A 25,679-nucleotide genomic window follows, 5' to 3' on the forward strand; every position below is an offset into this window, starting at 1 on the left:
CTGCTTTTTGTGGACAGGACACAACTGGGCAATTTTCCATATTATAAGAAACCAGCATGGTTTGCCTAGGGACATGACAAACTCTGGGGCACAAGGTTCAGTCCTATTACCAGAATGTTGTCAATTCCTGTAGCTAATCTTAACCTACTCAGAGACACACCTTTGGAGTAATTGGGAATTGAAGCTGGGCCTCCTGGATCAGAGGCAGGGACACTACCACTGCACCACAAGGGCTCTATAAGCAAATTTCCAAGTACTCACCATTTCCCATTTAAACCATTGATATCTTTGACTCAGATTTCAACCCGTAAACTTTCAATCCCAGTCATCTGCTATACTGAATCAACCTGCTCAAACATACTGTGAGACGCTTTTAAAACATGTGGGACTTGAACCCGGTCCTTCTGACCCAGAGGCATGGCCACTATCACTGCGCCACAAATGCTACTTTAATATTCAACATAGAGATAAATCAGGAATCAGTTCACCACTGTGACACCAGCAATTCACACATTTCCATCTAGTTCTGCATCAGGGCCGTTTGTGTGTGTAAAGTGAATGTGGTAACCATTACATGACAGAATTGGAGCATTAAGACTAGACAAGAGGCTGCCTTTCAATAGAGAGGGACAGGCAACTTTTGGTGGTTAAACCTGAGGGTCAGCAGACCTCAGGCAAAGTGAGGTTGAGGACAACCCTTCACAGTGACCTCAGCCAATCACAGAAATTGAACCCATGCTGTTGGTGTTACTTTGCATTTCAAATCAGTTGTCCAGGCAACAGAACGAACTGACACAAATATAGTTTCTAGTCAACCTGTTCAGAGATGCTACAATTCCTGGTCCACAGGCAAGGGCACGATCACTATGCTGTGGTACCCCTCAGTCCTTACAGGCTTCTGCATGAGTTACTGCCTTCAACTATTTTTCAACATCTTGCAGAGCTAATCAAATTGGAACCTGCATCTATTAAGCTAAGATGGGTCATCCAACTGGCATTCCAGCAGAAGATTGCTGCAAATGTTTCAGCCTTATCTTTCACATCGAGGTACTTTGCTCCTGCATTGTTGAGCTTGGCAATATTTGTGGACCTTTGTCTTGACTTATCCACCACCATTGATGGCTGGATGTTGCAGGAATACATCGACCTGATCTGCTGGTTCTGGGATCATAATGTCACTAATGCTATTTCGCATGCAGGTAGTCCTGTGATTTAGCTTCACCAGGTCAATGCCTCATTTTTTTAGGTATGCCTGATGCTGCTCCTAACATGCCCTCCTGCACTCTTCATTGAACCAAGTTGATCCCCTGGTTTCACGATGGTAGAGTAAAGGATATGTCAAGCCATAAGATTACAGATTGTGGCTTGACACAATTTTGCTGTTGTTGATGGTCCACAGCACATCAGCAATGCCCAGCTTTGAGTCAGCTCGGACATAGTCAGCTTGGACAAGTGGTGTACTGAGCCAGTCTGTAATGGACATTGATCAGCCCATCAGTGCTCTTCCCAGAGAATGTCTGTGCCCTTATCACTCTCAGTATTTCTTTCAATTGGTATTCAGCATGGATATTAGGTGAGGTGGGGATGGTGTAGCTATGGGTGATAGCAGACTTCCTTGCCCATGTTTGACCTGAAACCATGAGACTTCATAAGGTCCAGAGTCAAGGTACAGGACTCCCAAAGCAGCTTACTCCTTACTACATACCCAATGTATGCTTTTTCAGCACAGTCCTGGTAGTGGGATAAGACATCGTCAGGGATTGCGATAGTGGGGGGTGAGGACAATATCTGTAAGGTATAATTCCATCAGTATGACAATGGTTAGGGTATTGCTTTAGTCTGTGAACCAGCACTCCCAGTTTTTGCATAAACCCCAGCTGCCAGTAAGGACTTTGTGATGAAACGAAATTTCCCTTTGGCTGCGCCTGTCCTATTTCAACAAAATAATTGACATTTACACAACTTTCATGACGGTAGGAAGCATCTGTGCACTTTATGGTCAGTGCAGCATTTTCAAAATGATATTGTTGCCATAACTTACGTAACAGAGCAAACCAATTTAACGTGTGGTCAAAAAGAATCACAGAAACTCTGGTGTGGAGATAGGCCCTTCGGCCCAACAAGTCCACACCAACCGTCTGAAGAGTAACCCACTCAGACACACTCCCCTGCCCTATTACTATACGTTTACCCTGACTAATGCACCTAACCTACACATCCCTGAACACTGTGGACAATTTAGCAATCCACCTGACCTGCACATCTTTGGACTGTGGGAGGAAACTGGAGCACCTGGAGGAAAGCCACGTAGACACAGGGAGAATGTACAAATTCCACACAGTCACCAGAGGCGGAAATAGAAGCCAAGTCCCTGGCACACATCGAACACTGTAGCCCTCCTGCATCAAACATCAAGGTGGAATGTTGTGCTGAATTTTCTACAGAGGGACTTGAACCTGCCTACAATGGAAGGACTAGCTTAGTTTCAGTATGGTTTTGGCTCTCCATTGTCGAGTTTTGGATAAAATGCGTAGCTAAGACAGGCACAGCACTCCAAAGGGACACTGAAACAGTTAAACTGCACTCTCCCTGCCAGATGCTAATTGCAACACTGCTATTCGCTCAGATCGAACCATTGGCCTTCTGCTTCACCTACATATAGAAAATCAAATGCATTGTTTCAATGTCGCCTGGTTACCAAGAGTTTAAAACAAAAACCCAACATTCATAAATAACCTCCACGTAGTACAATGTCAGGTCTGGAATGCTGACGGAAATGAGAGCTGGAGCCTCTCCGCATTCATCCTCTGGACTTTGCTCGTCTCCAAGCTTTTTGTTTGAAGCCCCCACATCCATCATTTTCCTTCTGGTAGAACAGCAGCATAAGCTGGTTCAGGGGACAATTCACCAAGTCCACAGATACACGCGCTTTCCTAAGCAGCATTTCATATATTATGTTTCGGACATTCCTTTGGATCAGTTGGCAGTGGTCCTGCTTTTGGACGAGATGGGTATGGGGCTCATGCCCCACTCCAAGTTGTAAGCATGCAACCAAGGCCTGCACTTTCATTGTAGAACTGAAAGTGCATTGTATTTGCACAGGGGCTGCCCCTTGGCTGAGAAGTTTGCCCACCTGATAATTGCAGTGATGAATTAACTGGAATGGTCTAAGCACCCATTAACATCAAACAATGAACATTACTGCTTCATGGATCTTGCTGTATGCAAACAGGTTGCCATTTTTATCCATCCAGGGGTCAGCACTGTACTTCAAAAACAATTCATTAAAACTTGAAGAACTTTAGATTCGGAGAGACACAATAAGATGCTAATTAAATCCCAACACCAGAGCACACCTGCAAGCAGCAATCTTCAATCTAGTCCAAGCTGTTAACAAACCACTTAATCAGAATATAAATGTCAGTTTGTTAATTCAACTACATAGTGCCAAATACCTAGTACATAATGAATCAACATCAAGTACAGAAAGGGAATTTGTAAATAACATTGGTTGCATTTAAGAGGGCAAAGTTGGATACACAAGGGATAGAAATGTTTTCCTGATTGAGTTACATGAAGAGAGATGGAGTGAAGCACACATATAGCCCGAACTATTTTATGTCGTATGTTTTATACAACCAAAAGATGCCTTCAGTGCCAGGGCACTAGAACATCTGTAATGGGCAATGCAAGAACAAAATCAAGGGGAAATATTATTCCATGACCAACCCCTTCAATTGAAGCAAAACAAACAAGTGCGTCATGATGCTTAACTTGCTGCTTAAGTCAACGTCAACACTTTAAAACTTGCCCTCAGCTGCTGGTCAGAAGAACTCAAAAAAATTTTGAATAATACTCTCAGTGAAGTATTTTCTAAGATTGCAGACAGGAAAATAGAAGTGAACTGGCAGCGTTACACAATCTGTGCATGAGAGATACGAGTCTTGAGATAATGATGCCAAAATTTGCAGGTGCTAAATCAATTTTCAATCTGGTTGTCCTCGAAATTAAAACTTTATCTGGCACTTGTCCAGAAACATGAAAAGGGCGCGTGTCACCAAATTACTCAATCCTTCTTATGGACAAGTAGAAAGAGCAATCTAGCATGGGACAAACAAAAAGGGAACACCTACGTGCCCTAAGGGAACCACATACATTTGGAACTCAGCTTTGGGCAAAATAGTTCAGAAAGAACATCTTAGTTTTTGAAGGCGTTGCTGTACAGATTCACCAAATAGCAAAGCCGACATCTCAAAATTGCTGCAATTTCGGTGGTGTCTTTTTAGCCCTGCCCCCAGCTCTCCAAATCAGCAGCACACTGAATCATTCACTTGCCTTCTCCCTGTGAGCCCTCACATTAAAGGGGCAGCAGGTTTAGAGGGGATGGGAGGAAAAACCTATTCACCCAGATTTCCTCCACCCTCTGGAACTTGCTGCTTGTAAGGATGGTAGAGGCAAAAACACTCAACATATAATAAGCATTTAGACGTGCACTTGCAATGCCAAGACAAGGGCCAAGTGCTGGAAAATGGGATTAAACATTTTCTTGACTGGTGTGAATGTGGTGGGCCAAGGGACATGTTTCCACACTGCAGATTTCCATGACTCATCAAATGTCTGTTTAATTACCCTTTGAATTTAAGAGTTAAATAACAAGGATAGTTTATATTAAAAAATGACTGAGCGGAACGGGGAATTCACACAAGGGTCAATGGAAATCTGGTAGTCTCCCATAAAAGGCAGACAGTGTAATGTGCGTCAGGGTAAGGTTATTGAACCGTGGTAGGTAAATACAATTAAAGTACACATTAGCTATTCATAACTAACTGTGACAGGGCACCAACTCCACAGCATCTACAGGATGAAACAAATTCCCAAACATGATCACTCTGTGGTGTAATTTTAGTCCCGATCTTTTCATTTTCCCAGCTTTTCTTTAATTCACTCACAAAACAAGGACATCGCTGGCCAGGCCAGCATTTATTGCCCATCCCTAATTACTAGAGGACAGTTAAGAGTCAACCACATTGCTGTGGGTCTGGAGTCTGACATAGGCCAGACCAGGTAAGGATGACAGATTTCCTTCCTTGATGGGTTTTTCCAACAATCAGCAATGGCTTCATGGTCATCATTAGAACCTTAATTTCAGATTCTTTTCTATGAAAGACAAAGTTCACCAGCTACAGTGCTGTAACTTGAAGGAGGGCCCCCAGATCATTAACTGAGCTTCTGGATTAATAGCTTAGCCGTAATATCACTCAGCCATTACCTTCCCTAAGGGGAGGCAGCTCCACTGTACATTATTAAAGCTGGTACATCTTTACTGCGCTTTCAAAATTTTGCATTTACTTTTCTTCAAGGGCACTTTCAAACACCTTTGTGAAATTTCACCTCAAAATTCAATTTTGAAAAAGGATACTGTTTAGATTCTACTAATTAAAACCATCAATCTGTTGGTTTCTGATGTCAGCATTGCTGAAAAGCAAAAGGTGATGAAATTTATGGTACTTGCTAGGGGACTTCCTTGTTCACTTGCCAGATTCTCTGTGCTGCCTAAGACATAAGAGGAGGAATGGGCCGTTCAGCACCTCAAACTTCCTTTGCCATTGTTCATGGATAATTTTTACCTCAATGTTATTTTTCTGCCATATCCCTTCATGTTTTTAATATATGCAAGTTGACTAATCTCAAGTATACTCCATGTCTGAACATTCACATCCCTCTGGGAATTCCAAAGGTTCAACATCTGACATCTCTAAGATAGAGTGAAGAAATTCCTTTCAATCTCAGCTTTTGATTGCCTGAGGCACAGGGTCACCTTGCTGAGCCTGTGTCCTCTCAGCCTCCTCCCACAACTACCTGCATTATCAAGGGCATTGGCAAATGTTGGCCCCCTTTCAGTCCCAATAAGAGCCTGCTCAAATTTAGCAGCATTACTCTCTGAATTAAGGGGGCACTACTCTTTGAACGAACCAATGGATATTTTTCCGATGGTGATGCAGTTATTTCTAACGATCAACTGAATGCTTTCTAGTATTCTCCTTTCATACATGCACTTATACTCCATTGAATACAACAAATTCCCCCTCTGGTTATGAGTGCCGCAGTCTTTTGGAGTAAAACAGTTCCTTTTGAACTTCTGATTTAATCTGTTGGTGCATTTTTTATATTGATGTTCCCTAGCGAGGCTCTTCCATACAAGTGGAAACACTTGGGTCTGCTCTTATCAAAATCTTGCATAATTTTGAAGACCTCAAACCTCAGACTTCTTTTCAAGAGATAGAAAAAAAAGACCTTTCTCAACACATGCAACCAGTCAGTTATTCTACCTGTACAATGTAGGAACTGAACATTATGGCCATAAGATGTTGGACAGAATGTAAGGCATTCAGCTCAGCAAGTCTACTGTGCCATTAAATTAGATCATGGCCAATTTGATAATCCTCAACTACACTCTCCTGCTTAGCCCCCAAAAACCTTCATTCACATATTGATTAAAAACCTGTATCTCAGCCTTGAATATATTCAATAACTCTGTTTTGCAGCCTTCTGCAATGAAGAACTCTGCAGATTCACTATGCCCTCTGAAAGAAGAAATTCTTCCTCAGCTTTGTCTTAAATAGGCTAACCCTTACTGAGATTATAATCTTTGGTTCTAGACTCTCCCACAAGGAAAACAATCCACCCTATCAAGTCCCCGCAACAAACAATGAAGGGTACCATGGATTAGTGAAATCCTGCATGCACATAGCCTTCATAGTTGAAAATCAGAGGACTGGAGAGTGTGCAGAATTGGGCTGCTGCTGCTGTGTGCGTTCTTGTGCAGTTTTGTAATTAAAATATTTTAACAGGGATAGCTCATAAATGACTGCAAACAATGCACCAAAGACAACAGGTGGGATTGTAATAACCTTTATGTTGAAATCTGACAAACACAGAACAAAAGGAAACGGATATCAAAACATCAATCCAGCTCATATCAGCCTTTTAAAAAAGTCAGTATCAACAGTTTGGTTGCAATGTCTAGTGACATCAGGAGGACTCTGCTATGCTTTGCTGGTGCCACAAAATAATCTAAGCTAGACAATCAAAAACATTTTCTTAGCTCATGTCACACAAAGGGCCATCAATAATGTATTCTAATACTTATGCAACAACTTAACCTGGTTCTGGGTTCTTAAAAAAAAAATCAAGAACTAAATTAACTGAACAGCTTGTCCAACAGCAAGGAAATAAACACATGCAAATATACACCTGGACATTTTGACTCTCATACAGCTTTTCATAGAGTGAGGTTAAGTTGTGACAAGGTATAGGGTTTGTAAATACATAAACAGTTCCAGGAACTTCTCTTTAATGAGGGCTGTTGCAGCAAGTACACTATAAAATAGCTAAACGCCCAAGTACCAGGCAGACAGTTTTTGTTCTAAAAATTCATTACTCTGATAAACAAGCAAACTTGGAAACAAAAGGGAACAAAGCTGTGAACATAACTACTCCCAATTAATTAGGATTTTAATGTAAAATTGGCCCACAGTAGTAAGCGCATTGCAACAGTGTCTTCCTGCATAATTGCAGAAACGTTATTCTTCTAAACGTGCCCAGCTCTAGTTCAATGAAAAATAACATTGATGGTTTAGAGACAATTATTTTACACTCCATTATTTAAACATTTCTTTAAAATGAGAGGCTGCCCCTCTCTAGGGTGGCATTCCAAAACTAACCAAATCAGGAATGGATTTTGGTGGCTTTTCCACTAATAAATGACACCTGTGGGCTAGTGAATGGCAATGTATGTTGGAAGTTAACACAGGTTCTCAAATAAAGTGACAGACTTTGTGTATATCTTCAGAACAGCCATTTAAAAACAGGCTACTGACCTGGCTTCTAACAGCGAAATATCGAAATATTAATCCCAAAAGCAACAGACTCTCGTGACAACAATTAAAACATAAAAAAATCACATTTAGGAACGCCTTCAGAGTTGGGGGTAGAGGGTGCTCTGGAAACAGAATTAAAACTCTTAACGGAATAACTGGAATGACCTAGTCACATTACTGGATAGACAGCTTGCTCCAAGTTAAGGTTAGACTGTTAACTGCTGTCAAGGTTAGTCAGGTTTGCATCAGAACTACTCAGCTAATTTGCCCTTCAGCAGCTTCTCTTATTTAGGAAACAGTAGACAGAGTTCACTGCCCTAATATCTAGGTACAGGTCACTTAACAATGAGGAGCACAATAATTCATCCAGTACTTGCTGGTATTCTTCAATCTTGTCAGCTTGAGTTAAGTCTAGAGCAACAGCAGTTTACTGTAGCCTTGCAATATCACTGGAAGGCTATGCATGATACATGGAATACTGGCATAGCTGCCATTCCCATAACCAATGCCTTTCTACCAACTTCAATGGAAATATACAACATAAATGAACAGGTATTAGAGGGCAGAGGGAGAAACATTCTCTTCTCTTATATTGGTTGATCTGGTCCATGAGTATTTTCACATGAAGCAGTCATGTCTGCTCCATCAGGTATAGGAGAATGGGGACTCAGAAATTTGCATTCTTCTGGAGAAGTAAATGGTTATTTAAAGCAAAATCCAAAGCAAAAGAACAATGACCAACAAGTGAGTTGCTGCAGCAAGACTAAGTCCATGTGCCTTCACCCCATGTGGCATGTGCCTGGATATTTGTAACAAGTATTAAATTCAATAGTTACTTCGTTCTTAGCATTTAAAATATTTAGAACTCTAATTTTGAATGGAAGAACTTTGCATAGCTGCTGCATTACGCAAGTTTTCACCAGACAGCAAAAAAATATTATCCTGTGTTCTAAACTTTGATTCAGGGAATTGACCAGGAAAGAATGAGCTGAGAAACATCCTGCTAAAACAATACAGTACCCTAATCTGATAAAAGCCAATAGTTATCATGTGATTTCTGCTGGGTAGATTTGATTTCCTGTTTGTGTTTTCACAATTTCTTATGTCCAAGCAAAAAGAGCTTAAGCAGCCAGCATTGAGATGTAATAGGTGCACAAATCAAACTCACACTGAATGCTTGCAGTCAAATGCTCATACAAAGTAACTACTCCTGAAATAAAATGTTACTATAGGTAATGGTAGAGTGATGACTGATGCACTACAGTATCAGCAATAGTTGGAACAGAAGATGGAAGGTTTTCAACAGAGCTCCTACAGGTTTGAAAGCCACAAGAAAAATTAACGCTGGCTTGGCGGCAGCACATGTCTCGACTTTTTGACAGGATGTGGCAGTCAAAGTGAAGTCCCTGGACTCTTCCAGCTGAACAGCTCAGCACACAATCAAATCCACATCCTAACATCATGAATTATCTTTCAAAGAAATCCTTAGCTGGAATGCCAAGGGAATAGAAATTAAAAGAAGCTGAAGCAGATAGATAATAGTGCTTGCTATCAGACAGGAGGGTCCTGGGTGTCCTCTTTGGGCTGTCACTATAGTTGCTTGATTTACAAGGACAGGATTTTACCTTGATTTGGAATTACCAAGTTCTTCTGCTGTTGCCAATGTCTACTGAAAAAGAGGGGAAATCCCTAAGCCTGTAGGAACTCTCAGGACACGGAGTTCCATAGATCTCAAGAGATATTATCAGAAGCAGTGACACTAGCAGGGACTAGAAGTGCATAATACACCCTGAAAATCGCAACAGAAAAAGCAGCTTGGTGTCCCATAAGGTGACAAACATTGACCAGTTCCACAATCAGCAAAGATCCCTTTATCATTCCCCAAGAATTCTGAAAATTGTTCAATTTTTTGCACAAAGGTCAGGCATCAGTTAACAGCCAGCTTTCTGCAATCTTATCTTCCAATCTCAGTCCTACCATTTGCTTCATCATCCCAAACACAACGTTCTTTTCTTCGAGTGCTACTCTCTATTGAAAGCTGCCTTCCTTTATCCAAACTCAGACCTCAAGAAAAAGTAGTTCAAATGTATGACTTGTGTCACAGTAAGAGGGTACTACACCTTGCTGGAAAAACCCTACTTCCAGTTCCAACAGCCTTTCATTGCACTGTAATAAGCAGTAAAAACACTGTAAAGGATTCCGTGAAAAGCTACTGAGATTATTGGGTTTGTAAAAGAAACAAGTTACTTAGAACGAATATAGGCTTTGCTACTGTTCGTACACTGGTCTGAAACCCCTCTCTGGTGAGCAGTAGCACTTTTCATAGCTTTTGAGTCACAAGTTTTTTTTTTGTCTTTGTGTTTTACAAAAGAAGTCCCAAAAATTGAGAGCTGCTAAATAATGCTCATCTTTCAATAAAACAAGTTTCAGCCCCCTCTCTCCCACAAAGAAACCTGCCCCTCTCCCAGCTGCCATTCAATCTTCACCAATTGCAGAATTCCACAAGGAGAAGACCAGGTACTCTTCACTGCCAAGAGGGTGGATTGGAGAGGAGGCTGTTTCCACCACAGATGCTACTTCCGCTCTATGGACCGGGAGCGACTGGAGAGAGAGGGAGAAGAAACAAAAAAGAAATCAGTGACAAGGTGGAAACACAGACAAACGGAGTTCAAGAGTTTACTTCAAACAATACCTTGGCCCAAGGGCAGTATTTTTTTTTAAACTTTAGAAGTATTACTGGAATCCTAAGTGTCACAACCCAAGCTGGTATCGGGCAAGCAAAGGTCCCACTTCAATTTGCAGCTGAATGTTTACAAAGGCTCTGTTATATTAGAAAACTGCACACATTGCAAACCAACCTGTCGATGTTTAGATACTGACTGACACACAGATGGGATTGCAATGGCTTGCATGTTACCAGTAGTTTGGCATGTTAGGTATACAGAAATCATCAATGGGAAACAACTGTGCAGACCTCGGCATCTGTCAAAGTCATGCTGCCATCAGAAGCTCAATTTTAAGTTCAATGCTGTAAGAAACTCGGGCTATAACTCACACTTGTAGCACAACTTCAACATGGTAAAATTCTCAAAACTCTTTACAAAAATACAAAACAAAATCTAACACCATGCCAATATTGTGATTAATTTTCTTATTAGTTAAACAAAAGCTTGGCTAGACAAAGTAGGTTCGAGAAGTGTCTTAATGAAGAAGGTGCAGCAGAGCTGCTTAAGAGGAATTTCAAAAGCTCAGGAGCTAGACAGATGAAAACAATACAACCAACTTGAGAGCAAGTCAGGGTTAGTCAAAAGCTCAGAGACTGTTAAAATGGTAGACTACATGCCTTCACACGCCCTAACCAACACAACAGCACAGACAAGTTCTTAGGATCTGCTAGGTAAACAGACACTGATTTTCTGATAACAATGCTCGTAATCCAGGATTAAAATGCAAAGTGATATCATCCTGCTTCTGCAACATTCCACCTCTTCAATTGGAAGGTGCTCAGGTTGTTACCACGTGACACTGGCTGGCAGAAACAGTACATTGTTAATGTATCCTTATAATTTTCACACTGTGCTGCAGAGCAAAGCTCTTAATTTCCCTTGTCTTCCCCACCATTCATCAGTTCGTTTTAATTAAAGACCCCGTTTGTATTTTTCATTGCCATGCATTTATCGATTTGTTGTGACAGCCCCTCGGCATGCTACTCATTGCAACATTAGCAGCCAACTGCTCAACAATTAAGGCACACAAGTGGTCAGAAGCAATCTCAAGATTAAGCTTAGCCTTCCAAAGGATCAAACCCAGCATGAACCACCTCATAATCCCTCTTAATTTAGTCCCTGTGTCTAGCCATTTACAGTAAGTGTTGAGAAATACAAAGCTTGTCACACATCACATGCTAAGTAAAAATAAAAGTGTTGCTGGGTGGCGTGGAATTATAATTCACATGACTTCAAATTCTTTCAAATATCATTTGCGATCAAAGTTGACAAATGCCTCTGGGAGATATTCACACTAATATGCTGACATAGACTTAATGGGCTGTTAAAATCGGTATGCCTGGGCCCTGTACACAGAAATTTTCCCTACTTGTTGCAAGTTAATATGCAGGTTTGAAACCAAGGTGAAGGAGAGTTAGGAGGTCATCCTGAACACAATATTTGAGACCAAGTGGAGGGCTCAGACTATGTCACCTTCTCTGTCTCCATCACCACCATACTGTCAATGGAAATGGTACAAGAGGAAAAATAATTTTTAAAAATATCAAAAGCTCATGAAAGAAAGCATTTGGAACAGTTCATGGCAAGGCTTTTGGTTCATTCAAATATCCTTCAATTTCTGTACAACTGACTGTGGAGAAAAACAAAAAGAGCCCACGTATGTGGGCTAGAAAAAAAAAAGGTTGCTTTTTAACTCCCTTCACTTGGTTCTTTGTTGGCCTTTCCCTCTCCAATTCTGAAAGGCCTGAATAATGGAGGTGATCAATATCCACATTTTCTGGAAGCCCGAAAGCATCACAGACCAATTGCCAATTTTTCAAGTATGCGGAAGAGTCACAGCTGGTGCTCCAACGTGCAAGCATATTCCAGTATAGGTAAAGTTGTCAGAGTCTTACCAGACCATAGGGATACTCTCAGTAGAAAGACACAACTGACGGTGATTTAACCTAAGGGTCACCACATCTCATGCAACTTGAGAGTTTGAGAAGAGCCCTTAAACCTACGCTGTTGGCATCCCTTGAACTATCCAGCCAACTGATCGAACCAACCCAGTGTTTCACTACAGCCTACTGATGTGATAAAGAGGAGCGCAAAAACTGATATTCTTTTCTCCTCCTCTTGTGCATCAAAAGCGCAGAGGCTAATCTTTTTGCCCCAAAACTCCTACTCCAACACAGCACAACCCAGGAATCAAATCAAAGGGGCCATCAAGTATCCGAAGGAGGAATCAACATTAAGACATTCAGCAAAATTACTAACCTGTGAGATCTAGAGAAAGATCTTGATGGCTCTCGCCTTTCTCTGTCCCGTGAAATAGATCGCTCGCGACGTCGATTCTCTCTGGATCGAGACCTATTGTGGAGCATACGGTACAAGATTAAACAAGGCCAGCTTTTGTCAAGTGCCAAGAATCCCATTATTTTGGGACAATAACATGGAGGGGTCTTATAATTTGTAGAGGGAAAAGCCCTTCAGTGAAAAATATGACTGCTTAAGGAATAACCCAATTCACTTTGGCTAAATGCTGTCAATGTACTTTATGAGTAAGTCTCCAAATGTCTGCAGTAGAGGAATTTTTAAAAATGAATATGCTTGTTCAAATACATGCAAATAAAAGAACTCTAACTTCCTTTAAAAGCAGTGTTAAAAATATTTGAGGAAAAGAGCCAATTCACTTGCTCAGATTATTTTAGATCTAATAAAAATTACACACTTAGCTAAATATGGTTCAGCAGCCATTTTGAAAGTTGACAGGTTAAACTTTTTAAAATGCAGTCTTATTCCAGCTAAGGTGAACAACCACTATTTAATGGTATTTTATTGGCACATAAAATGTGGAGTTACTGTTCTCTTGGATGAGGCAGGTTAATCCTGGTTGCCCTCCCTGTTGTTATCCCTATAACAGTCCAACGCCCAGCACAATCAATGGACGCCTTGAAGACTAACCACTTGAGCTACCCAGCCTCCACACAAAAAATCCCTGAATCTACTAACTCACTTCTGCTGTCCTCCTTCCTCAGAACTGTGACCTTGGGTGTCTCACTACCAGAGTCAGGCAGAGAAGGGTGAGCAGAGGAAGTTCCACAACCAGTGCCCCTCCTTGTTGCTTTTTCAATGTTAGCACAATGATCACTTAACTACTGAAGCTATAAAGTGATTAATAAAATCTCACATAGTGTTTGTCCTTGCTATATTCTCAACACCACTATCTACTCTGATTTATTAGTTACCAGGAACTCAGTAGGGAAATTTCTGGAACCTTTCCTTTTTCTCAATCTTCAGGCTTTTGAAAAGCCAAGTTCGGCATTACCTATCTTTATGGTGAAAATTTATGGTGAAACTGAGCTAAACAGACTACTTAAGTGATCATTAATCATGCTTTAACTTTCTGCCCTATTTGAGCACAGAACAGACAGATGATATATGAGCATTAATGCAGTTACAGGTCCACCTAATTTACTGAGCAATTTTCCATGTCGGTGCCCAAATGTTAAATCTGATTCAGTGAAAACTTCAGGACTCTTTCACCAGACCCTCTCTAGTTTCTTAACAAAAGGTATCAGGATCAGGTGGTCAACTGGTAATTTGTAATTAAGGTAATTTCTTTTACCATGACTATGGACATCTAGAAGCAGTGTTTACACCACACACACTCAATTGATATGGCTTGGCAGCAGGGACCCCTTTCTACATGGACCAATGCTAGATTGTATATACAGAGTTTGGCATTTCCAAATGCAGATTCAGCCACAAATGTTAAATCAATACTGGGATCTTAGGTCATTTTTATTATGACAAAATATCAAGCAGCTTTAAGTAAACAAATTTGTTTGGATTAAGACAGCCTGGTAGTCACCAGGCTGCCAGGGTGCCTGCAAGCTCAATAATAATGTGTTGGTAGAAGTCAGAGACATCCATGAATTGGACCACACTACCCTCCTAATTAAGGACTCATTTTAAAGTTAGGCCAACTGCAATCTGCAAGGTCTGGATTGTGAAGTAGTGCTAAGCTGATCAATTTGGTTTACAATAGATCGCTCCATGACTAAAAGGATCCTTTGAAAAGCAGCTGCTACTTGCTCGTTGGAAGTCCATGTATTGGCAACAGTCACTGCAGACTTCCAAATCATATCTCAAGATTTCACATGATGCTGGGATAGTTTTATGGAAGGTGGGATCTAACCATGCAGATCAGGGAAGTGCAAAATGCAGGCAGTGGAAGTCAACTCTTTATACCAGCTATGCCTATGGGGACAAATACTAACTAAAGTGGCATTTACACTCTTTGCTCAGCCAGAAGTGTGTTAATCCTGGCCCATTTACAATTCCCAAAGGAGCTTCTGAAATGATACAACAACCTGTACCAACAAGTGGCAAGACCCATGTAAAGCTGCTCAAATGAGCAGCTCTTCACTTCAGGCTGATGCTGTATGAAGATTAGGAACCTTCATGAAACGGGAGAGGTAAACTAACAGGGGTCCTTCATTTGCTATCTGGAAACTGGGACAACTAAAATTGCCCATATCATTTGCTTATCTCCTTTGTTGGAAAAAGAAAGGAGATGGAAATTTGGAACAGAATCTCAAATTGAAGAACACTCCACAGCTGGATACACTGTCGATTCAAATTTAGAATTACAACAGGCCTGTTGCCTGATTTCAAAGGGAATGAGAAGATTGGCAGCAAATAACCCAAGAGATAACCCCAAAATTATTACGCTGGCCCACAGGATTACCCTCTAGCTTGGCTTTAGCAGTGATTTTGGCACTTCTAAACTGGCACCACAACACAAATCAAACTTACTGGCAAAAATGAAAATCAAATCAAAAGAAAATGGAAGCAGACAGCCAGGCTCTCCATCAGCATCCAAGAGGAGGCCTTCAATGCATTAATGCACAGCCTACACAAGAACTGGTGATTCTCCAGAATTTTATCTTTGTTTTTTTTAATTTCCAAGGGAACAGTTAGAGTTCAGCATAGAACAAATTACTTCATACTCCAGAAATTGCAGAAATCTGAGTCCATGTTACAAATCCTTGACACAGCTGTGAATGATCCCAGAAGGGAAAGGATTTGAAAACTGTTAGAAATGGAACCATGGTAATGGGAAGAATACAGATCGAATTCTTGATTCAAAACATAAAAAGCAGATAAAACTTACTGGAACAGTCAACATTATAGCAAATCAACAGCCGTCTGCAGGGCGTGGCATTTGGCGATGGTAGTGTGGGGAGGTTAAAAAAAGGGCCCTGAAAAGCTGAATTCATGCACGATGTATAGTGTAGAAATAAAAAAATAAAAAAAGGTATTAATTTATCTGCTGTGCGTTGGCATGGAGACCAATCGAAGCAGCCCCTTTTAGAGTGCGTTGGTACCAGATTACTGCCGATGCAGGCCTTGGGTTTGCAAAGGCTGACGGTCAAACACACCCCACAGTTGAATCGAGAGGATTTCAGATGGTTATTTTATTTTCCCCCGTTGGCTGTTTGGTCGTTATGGCTGCCAGCAGAAACAGTAGAGAAGGGACGATTGGTTTAAACAGCGTGCTGGGGTACGCAGAAAAGGACCCAAACTTGCTGGTCGAGCGGTTGGTCATTCGGTTGCACACACTCACAGACACACGTGAATGCTGGACATTTGATGTGTGAGCCGTTGCTTATATTGGGGCGCGCTGATCCCCCAGATGTAGACACAACCAGTTGATTGGCTAATGCAGACTTGGAGAAGTGGACGCTCTCTGAAAGGGGGGTAGGGGGTGAGTGCGTGGGTTTCAACTGCACATTTCATCAAAAGAAAACAAAAATGCACAGAAACACCAGTTACTATCTAACCAATTAAGATGGAATTTCATTCAACTTTTAAATACAATTGTCAGTAGTAGATGCAATGATTCAACATTGATTTAAAACCAGAAAAAGAGAAATTCTAATTATTAGGTTTTGTCACAATATTAAGCATTGAATCAAAACACTGGTCTATTTTTGACTGTCCCAATGATACTTCGAACTTCCCTATCCCCCAACCTTTAGGTGTTTCCTGCACTTACAGGACACCACATTCCTCTGCATTATTTGAGGTATAATGAGGTCCAAGTAAGAGGACCATGAACAATTTTGTGAATGGATCATCATAACATTTACTACCAGATCACCACCAAGCATGTTTGGAAATAATGAGATTCTGTGTTCCAGAAATTGGTTTGACTCAGCATTGATTTAACACTGGTAAATGTAATAAAATGTTAGTGCCAATACCTTGCAGTTCTCAAAGACCATTCTCAAACCATTGGAAACAACAAGGCGTGCTCTCAATTCAAGAAAAAATTAAAACTTTGAAAGATGACAGGTTCTATTGTAAAATCTAGGTGAGCCAAAATGTACGAAGTTTGATTCTTGACCTATGACAACAACGGATCTCAGCTGGGGGGGGAAACCAAACCCTCCGTTGACCTTAGGTACCTCACACGAAGAGGGGGGTTTGGTGCCCAATTGTAATCTAGCAACCTTCACTGATAGCAGCAGGATTTGTTGCAACCATGGTGGATGTCATGGTCAAATATATCAGAGAGCATTGTCGAAAGCAGCACTGGACTGCATACCTACAGTCAGCATTTTGAGAACGGCCTCTGAGAAACACAATGCGTGGAACGGTGGCTTCTGACTAAACAAAAAAGCAACATTGTTTTAAAGAAACTAAAATTCACAAATAATTTGTTCATAGAACAATTGTAAAATTCTGAAATATTTAATGTATGAAGAAAAGCATAATAAATTACACAATTATAGATAAACCTGCATAACTTTCTGCTTTAGATTACAAAGAACCTTCTAGCCAATAAAAGTACACAAATCTTAACTCAGCTGATAGTTTGTAAAGGGGATGCACGTTAACATAACATTTCAGCTAGAACACTAACAGTAAAATCCCATCATTAAAACTCGAGTATCATATCCTTATGTGATGTAGACACAACCAGTTCACACTACATCATGTGAAAAGACAACTATAGTTTGATATACTCCAAAAATACAATTATCTTAGTAACTCATACTGCAGAATGCAGTTACTTGACCTTCTCTTCACTTGCTGCCCTCTTGCAATCATAGACAAAGGAGGAAAGTTCAAGAGAAATCTAAAAGTTTAAATGGCATTATACAGTAGAGGTAGCAAACAAGATGTACATCTCCATCTTGAACTTTAAAGCTTGTAGTTTTAGGGTCAGACTTCCTTTAACATCCCCATTTAACTTTGAGCTGTCTGGTTAGCAGCTAAGTACAGAAGTACATTTCAGAGTCATCTCATTGCTGTCCTAGACATTAGTAAGCAGCTAAACCCCCAGAACAGACTCTCTTCCAGTCTTAAATAAACCAACTGTCACTGAAGGAGCACGAGAACTAATTCTCACCCAGGAATTCTTTCTGGACTGAAGCAAGAAAAATCCACAATTCCACAACCTCACTATGGCCTACTGCACAACACCGTCAGATGCCTGAGAGGGTGCTACTGGATAACACCCATTATATGAGCAAATAACTGAAGTGAACAGAACCTGAAAATGTCACATTTCAATTGAAGGTGTAACCATCTTAAATGAAACTTGGATTTCTCTGCTTTGCCTGGGGCATATGTAGCAAGGTGGATAATTTACTCAGCTCTGTCCCAGTGCTGCTCTAAATGCACAATTTGCAATTTTCTTGTACAGAATAAAGTTGACATCTTGGGTAAGACTAAACCAATCCTCAGCACTAAAAGGCCTAGTGCATCTCTGGTCATTTTTACTTTTGATGGTGTTAGTGGCCTGCAGCAGTCCTTTGCTACATTTTCAGATACAAATGGAGATTTTTGAGTTTTTTCAGAAGGTTTTACAATCGAGTACATTGCAGCTTAGACTGACTTTGACATCCTGTGACGTTAACACATACTTTCCAGCAGGGGAATGACTAAATACTGATCAAGAAGGGAGGGGAATCCTAACTGATCCCTTCCCTTGTAAGTTCGTGGGTGCAATCCTCATTAACTTGCTAGAAATGAAACTTCTTTCACAAAATTATAAAACTGGAACAAGTTGCAGTTGCTCAAGGTATATTCTATGCCAGGAGTTGTATCACCTGATAAACACAATTTGCTCTAGACCAGAAGTGGGAGCATCAATGAGTCATTCCCTTGTGCACACATCATTATGTCAATAACACAAAGTGCAGTAACAGTAATTGCTGGCGCAAGAGAAGATTACCACTATACATTAGAAAGTACAACAGGACAACTTCCAGCCAACAATATCATCTCAAGGCTTGGATAGCAACTAAGTAACTGACTTCCACTGTGATTTATGATTCCGAAAACTTGCTGCCTTGAAATTGTTCTGAGAGCATTACTCATGAAGAGTGTTCAAAATTGAAAATTCAGCCCAGCAGTTAATAAGAAATATGTGCAGGAATAAACCATTTGGCCCCTCAAGCCTTCTCCATCGCTCAATAAGATCTAGCTGATCAGATAATGGCCTCAACTCCACTTTCCAGTCTGTTCCCACAAAACTCTTGATTCCTCAGTTTGTTAAAGTGTCTGTCTACCTCAGCCCTGAATATATTCAATGGTTCAAACTGTACAGTTGTCTGGGATAGGTATTTCCAAACATTTGTGATCACCTGAGAGATAAAATACCTCAACTCCAACTGAAATGGGCAACAGCCTCCTGAGTCTAAGCCCCTCAACGAGATCTCCTATAATACATTTCTGTAACCTTCTTTCTACCAGGAGTTGCTTGTCAGAGTAGTGACAGAATTTCATCCAGGAATCCTTCAAGATTTCCAAGGCCAATCACAGGGACCCAAAGGTTGAAGGTAAAATACAGTTCTCTGCTATGCACACAAGGCAATTGTGAACAAAGCAAGTAATAATGAAATTTACTGACATTTTAAACATTCTCTCTTTCGAGTTGGCTACTTTGGATTCTTTCTGCGGTATTCAACTAGCTACTCAATTGCAGTTCATGACGAATGGGTACCAAGTCAAATTTGTGGTAGATTCAGGCAGCTGATAAAACAGCTGTAACAAGGATTGTTGGACATTAAAGCAAAGTAATAGCACATCACTGAGCAGTAAAGAAAGGGGATAACTGTTTATAAAGCAGAGGGCTTTCAAGATTGTCAAAACAAAAACACATTAGTTAAATAAAATTCATAAACTGAGGATTACAGCAAAGTCACTGACCATTCTTCATCCAATACAAGAAAATAGAGGACTTCAAAGATACTATTGCTAATATGTGGATGTCTGTATAATTATCAGGATATAATATAAAAGTTTCAGACCCTAAGTTATTATTGTACAGGGGTCTCTTCTTTTTCAGCACTGCAGTTATGTGCTTCTGCCACAGTTACCATGATAAGACAAAGTACAGAAAACAACTATTTCATCATTTCAGTCACCATGGCAGGCCCAACTTCAAATGCGTGCTGTTTCTGCACCTCAAATAGGAGTTCCTGCCCATCTCTGAACTAGCTTGCATACATGTTCACAGGAAGGGACAGTACATGGGGTAAAAGAAAATCATAATGTGTTTTACACTCAGTGGATCCACTCTCACCTCGAGTAGCGTCTACGTGGTGGGCTGCGATAGCGATATTCATCATAACGGGGTCGTCTGGTCCAGGGTGGTGGTGGCCCACGATAGCGCTTCCTCCTCTCACCAGAGGACAGCTCCACTCGCACACGAACGCCACACAACGTTCTGCAATTGAGAGATCAGCGTTAGCCACAAAGCAGTCACAAAAATGGAAAATGTTTCTCATTTCTCTAGTGCAGTGAGATTAGATTCCCTACAGTGTGGAAACAGGCCCTTCGGCCCAACAAATCCACACTGACCCGCTGAAGAGTAACTCACCCAGACCCATTTCCCTCTGACTAATGCAGGTAACGCAACGGGCAATTTAGCATGGTCAATTTACCTGCCCTGCACATCTTTTGGACTGTGGGAGGAAACCCACACAGACACAGCAAGAATATGCAAACTCCACACAAACAGTCACCCAAGGCTGGAATTGAACCAGGGACCCTGGTGCTGTGAGGCAGCAGTGCTAACCACTGAGCCACCGTATTCAACATAACAGATCATTCATAATTCCTCAAAAGGTTACAATTACAACAATATTACTGCTCTTTGACCACAGGAAATCAGATCTAAATCCTACTGACAACTTTAAAACATATCAGAATTGAGGGACATACTAGGTGAAGACACTGTCTTGTGTCGCTCCAAATCACTAAGTAAAAGTTGCCTACTTTGAGTCTCAGTTTGCATTTCCGAGAGCTCATCTCAGTCAGAGAAACAACTGGGCATCACAAGTAGTTTCATAACTTATAGGCTATAGAGAGAAGACTTTACTCCCAGAATGCCACTAGCGACAGCAATTGCAGAACAGATGAATGTTGAAGCTGGATGCGGGCAGGAACTGGGGCTAACGTAAAGCTCTCGATCCAGGTTCATACATATAGCTAACCACTTAGGTAAGGTACTGGAGGGCACTCACCACTAGTGGACCATTGACTGGATAAAAATCACTTCTCTAAGATAGAGGAGCTCAGAGAATAAAATATATTTCGGCACAGTTTCTGCCAATTACTGATCAAGAGTGGCTGACAGAGACAATGCTCAACTTAACAGCTCAAAACTTCATCAATCTGAACCACATTAAAGCATGAACAGAAGTAAGCTGTCTTTGAACCTGAAGGATTAAGGGAGATATACATCAACAGCCCTTGCTCACAGCCCAGAGGGTTTCTATCATGTTCCAGAATAGGATACTCTCCGCCCATTCTGCGTGTGACCAGCAATTTCAAAGCATAAAGTACAGGATCAAGGGAGGTTTCAAAAGCACATGCATATAAATAAGTAATTCCCTCAAAAGGCTCAGGACTTTTCCCACCTGAGCCCTCCCATTATTGTTTTGCAGCTCCCACCTCCTAACTAGAATTTGTCCAAAGGTTCGATAATTTGGAGTGGTATAGTGGACAATGGAGAAGGTGAGAAGTTGCAAATGGTGTTTCATTTGGATAAATGTGAGGTATTGCATTTTGGTAAAACAAAGAAGGACAGGACTTATACAATTAAAAGTAGGGTCTCAGATAGTGTTGCAGAACAAAGACACCTGGGGGTTCAGGTACATAATTCTTTGAAATTTGTTTCATAGGTAAACACCATAGATAAAAGACATTTAGCACGCTTGACTTCATTGCTCAGACCTTTTGAATATAGGAGTTGGGACATGATTTGAGGCTGTAAAGGAAGTTAGTGAGGCTTCTTCTGGAGTACTGTACCCAGATTGTCACATTATAAGAAAGGTATTAATAAGTTGGAGGAGGAGATTTCCTGTTGCCAAGAATAGAGGACTTGAGTAATCCAAGAGAGACTGGATAAGGTAGGACCTTTTTGGATGGAGCATAGGAGGTTAAGTGGTGACCTTACAGAAGTTTATAAAATCATGAAGGGTATAGATGAGGTCAATGGTAGATGTCATCTCCCTATGGTGGGGACTTAAAGACTGGGGGCATATTTTTAAGGTGAGAGCTGAAAGATTTAATAAAGTCACAGGGGCAATTTTTTTTATCTACACAGAGCAGTTAATGTGTGGAATGAACTTCTAGAGGAAGTGGCAGATGCAGGTACAGTTACAACATTTAAAAGACGTTTGGATAAGTTCATTAATAAGAAATTTGTGAAGGGATATGGACAAGTGCAGGCAAGTGGGACTAGTGCAGTTTGGGATTATGGTCAGCGGGGAATGATTGGACTGAGGGTTCTGTTTCCATGCTGTATGAGTCTATGACCTTATGGTAGACCAACAAGAATTATGCATTTAAACCTTTGGAAGTACACATAAAGGCACTGGTGTCAAAGTCCCTTCCCCTTCACGTGCACACATTCACAATACCTGCCATCCAATTCTCGTACAGCATCGGCTGCATCACGGGGGTCCTCAAATTCGACAAACGCAAAGCCTGGTGGGTTCCGTGCAACCCACACGTTGCGCAGAGGTCCATAATAACTGAAGGACCGCTCCAGCTCAGTCTTGTTTCCATTGGTTCCAAGGTCACCCACATAGACCTTGCAGTCCAGCGGACACGAATCACGACGCATCATTGCTCAGCTAGTAGAGGTTTTGTTTTATGAAGCAAAGAACAGAGTAAATCCAACATCAGGAGACACATCCCCAATGTTACACTGATAAAGACTTTCATTGTTCAAGTGCCACAGCACTGATACATTTTAGCACATTGCAACAAATCAGTTTAAATAAAATAAACTAGTCGATACAGTTAATATTCACCAAAGATTTTCAATATTTTCTTTAAAGACTGAAGTAATTCAGACATAAAGAAATCAGCCCATTTTTGTGCCAATTTAAAAAAAAAATTCACAGAATGAGGGCATCATTAGCCAGGTTAGCAGTAATTAGCCATAATATTGTGCCTTATTTAAGAAAGGCTACAAGGAAAAGCCAGGGAACTAGAGACTAGTGAGTCTGATGTCAGTGGTGGGTAAGTTGCTGGAGTGAATTCTGAGACAGGACTTACATGCATTTGAAAAAACAAGGACTGATTAGGGATAGTCAGCATGATTTTCAGAATTGGAGATCACTTATCAAATTTAGATTGAATTGTTTGAAGATGTGACCAAGAGCATAGATGAAGACACAGCAAAGTCTTTAGCAAAGTTCCATATGGTAGACTGGCTAATAAGATTACATCACATGGGATCCAGGGAGAGTTGGGTAACTGCACAGAAAATTGGCACGACAGTAATAGAGAGAAGGTAGTTATTCAGACTGTGAATAGTGAGGGGCCACAAGGATCAGTGCTAGGCCCACTGCTGTTGGTCATTTATGTAAACTATTTGGATGTGAATAAAGGAAGCATGGTTAGTAAGTTTGCTAATTACACAAAACTTGATGATGCAGGGAGCAGTGAAAGTTAGTTCAGAGCACAATGAAATTGTCAACATTTCTTGAACAGGAACACCTAGAGGTGCAGACACAAAGTTCCTTGAAAGTAGCATCATAAGCAAACAGGGTGAAGGTGTGGCTGGCACATATTCAGTGTTCTGACCAAAGAAGCAAATGTGAATTGGGATGTCATGTTATGGCTGTACAAGATGTTGGTAACGCTTGGGTGCGGGGAAGAGGAAAGGAATGCTGAGGGGGATGGGGTGAGGGATAGAGTGGATTCTGAGTGTGGGAGAGGAGGAATGCTTGGAGGGGGGCAGTTTTGGGAGGGGATGGAGGGGGCGGTGTTGGGGGGTGGCAGGGGGCAGTGTTGGGGGGCAGCAGTGTCAGGGGGCGTAGGTGGCAGTGTCGGGGGGCACTGTCAGGGGGCAGGGGGGTTGGGCGCAGCAGTATTGGGGGGTTAAGGGGGACAGTACTGCGGGACAGTGTTGGGGGGTGGAGGGGGCAGTGTTGGGGGGTGGAGGGGACGGGGGTCAGTGCCAGGGAAGTGGGGGGGGGGGGTGGGGAAAGAGTGTAGTGGGGGGTGGGGTGAGTGTAGTGGGGGGTGAGTGTAGTGGGGGGTGGGGGGGGGAGTGTAGTGGGGGGTGGGGGGGGAGTGTAGTGGGGGGTGGGGCAGGGGGGAGTGTAGTGGGGGGTGGGGGGGGAGTGTAGTGGGGGGTGGGGCAGGGGGGAGTGTAGTGGGGGGTGGGGCAGGGGGGAGTGTAGTGGGGGGTGGGGGGGGGAGTGTAGTGGGGGGTGGGGGGGAGTGTAGTGGGGGGTGGGGGGGAGTGTAGTGGGGGGTGGGGGGGGAGTGTAGTGGGGGGTGGGGGGGGGAGTGTAGTGGGGGGTGGGGGGGGGAGTGTAGTGGGGGGTGGGGGGAGTGTAGTGGGGGGTGGGGGGGGGGGGGGGGAGTGTAGTGGGGGGTGGGGGGGGGGGGGGGAGTGTAGTGGGGGGTGGGGGGGGGGGGGGAGTGTAGTGGGGGGTGGGGGGGGGGGGGAGTGTAGTGGGGGGTGGGGGGGGGGGGGGGGAGTGTAGTGGGGGGTGGGGGGGGGGGAGTGTAGTGGGGGGGTGGGGGGGGGGGGGGGAGTGTAGTGGGGGGTGGGGGGGGGTGTAGTGGGGGGTGGGGGGGGGGGGGGAGTGTTGGGGGGGGGCTGGGGGAGTGTTGGGGGGGGGGCTGGGGGAGTGTTGGGGGGGGGCTGGGGGAGTGTTGGGGGGGGCTGGGGGAGTGTTGGGGGGGGCTGGGGGAGTGTTGGGGGGGGCTGGGGGAGTGTTGGGGGGGGCTGGGGGAGTGTTGGGGGGGGGCTGGGGGAGTGTTGGGGGGGGGCTGGGGGAGTGTTGGGGGGCTGGGGGAGTGTTGGGGGGGGGCTGGGGGAGTGTTTGGGGGGGGGGGCTGGGGGAGTGTTGGGGGGGGGCTGGGGGAGTGGCGGGGAGTGTTGGGGGGGGGGCTGGGGGAGGTTGGGGGGGGGGGCTGGGGAGTGTTGGGGGGGGGGGCTGGGGGAGTGTTGGGGGGGGGCTGGGGGAGTGTTGGGGGGGGGCTGGGGGAGTGTTGGGGGGGGGGGCTGGGGGAGTGTTGGGGGGGGGGGGCTGGGGGAGTGTTGGGGGGGGGGGCTGGGGGAGTGTTGGGGGGGGCTGGGGGAGTGTTGGGGGGGGGGGCTGGGGAGTGTTGGGGGGGGGGCTGGGGGGGAGTGTTGGGGGGGGGTCTGGGGGAGTGTTGGGGGGGGGGGGTGGGGGTGGGGGGGGGGGTGGGGGTGGGGTAGTGTTGGGGGGGGGGGTGGGGGTGGGGGGGGGTAGTGTTGGGGCGGTGGGGGTGGGGCGGATAATTCGCCCGATACTGAAGGCCCAGGTTTTCTGTCAGCGATGCTCCCTCCTCCCCCAAATCCACCGACCACACTTTTTTTCTCTTTCTCCTTACCGTTTATCTCTTTTTGCCCCTCTTCACATTGACTCCTTTCTCACTCACTTACTCTCTGCTCTCCTCCCGCCGCTCGCTCCCACAAAATGGCGGACCCACACTCCGATTGATTGGCAGCGGCTCCAACCAATCCGATCCCACAAGCTGTTGGGTCGTTCGGCGACATGGCCTGTGTGACAGC

The 25,679-nt window shown here is 43.2% G+C and overlaps 1 protein-coding gene across 2 annotated transcripts; it reads right to left on the bottom strand.

Moving 5' to 3' along the window:
- Positions 1-6,896: 6,896 nt before the first annotated feature.
- On the bottom strand, positions 6,897-25,631 carry LOC140489330 (serine/arginine-rich splicing factor 3-like). 2 transcript variants are annotated; one of them, XR_011963121.1, is made up of 6 exons: positions 25,499-25,631; positions 22,537-22,752; positions 20,193-20,336; positions 15,768-16,380; positions 12,866-12,958; positions 6,897-10,481 (listed from the first exon to the last, which is right to left on the bottom strand). XR_011963121.1 is itself a non-coding variant. In XM_072588767.1 (5 exons), the coding sequence occupies exons 2-5, from the start codon at positions 22,743-22,745 to the stop codon at positions 10,454-10,456; spliced, it is 474 nt and encodes a 157-aa protein (XP_072444868.1). In that variant the 5' UTR covers positions 22,746-22,752; positions 25,499-25,631; the 3' UTR covers positions 6,897-10,453. The 2 variants fall into 2 exon arrangements, 1 of the variants encoding a protein (XP_072444868.1); XM_072588767.1 differs by lacking the exon at positions 15,768-16,380.
- Positions 25,632-25,679: the final 48 nt, after the last annotated feature.

This window comes from Chiloscyllium punctatum, chromosome 18 (assembly GCF_047496795.1).
Source record: "Chiloscyllium punctatum isolate Juve2018m chromosome 18, sChiPun1.3, whole genome shotgun sequence".
Taxonomy (NCBI): domain Eukaryota; kingdom Metazoa; phylum Chordata; class Chondrichthyes; order Orectolobiformes; family Hemiscylliidae; genus Chiloscyllium; species Chiloscyllium punctatum.

What these genes read in the sequence shown, in the direction of transcription:
- LOC140489330 (XM_072588767.1), bottom strand. Translation starts at nt 22,745, where the DNA reads ATGATGCGTCGTGATTCGTGTCCGCTGGACTGCAAGGTCTATGTGGGT. An exon ending in GTACGAGAATTGGATGGCAG is followed by an intron (nt 20,337 to 22,536) that starts GTATTGTGAATG and finishes TCTCAATTGCAG; the next exon opens with AACGTTGTGTGGCGTTCGTG. An exon ending in TCTTTCTCTAGATCTCACAG is followed by an intron (nt 10,482 to 12,865) that starts GTTAGTAATTTT and finishes CTCTCTCTCCAG; the next exon opens with TCGCTCCCGGTCCATAGAGC.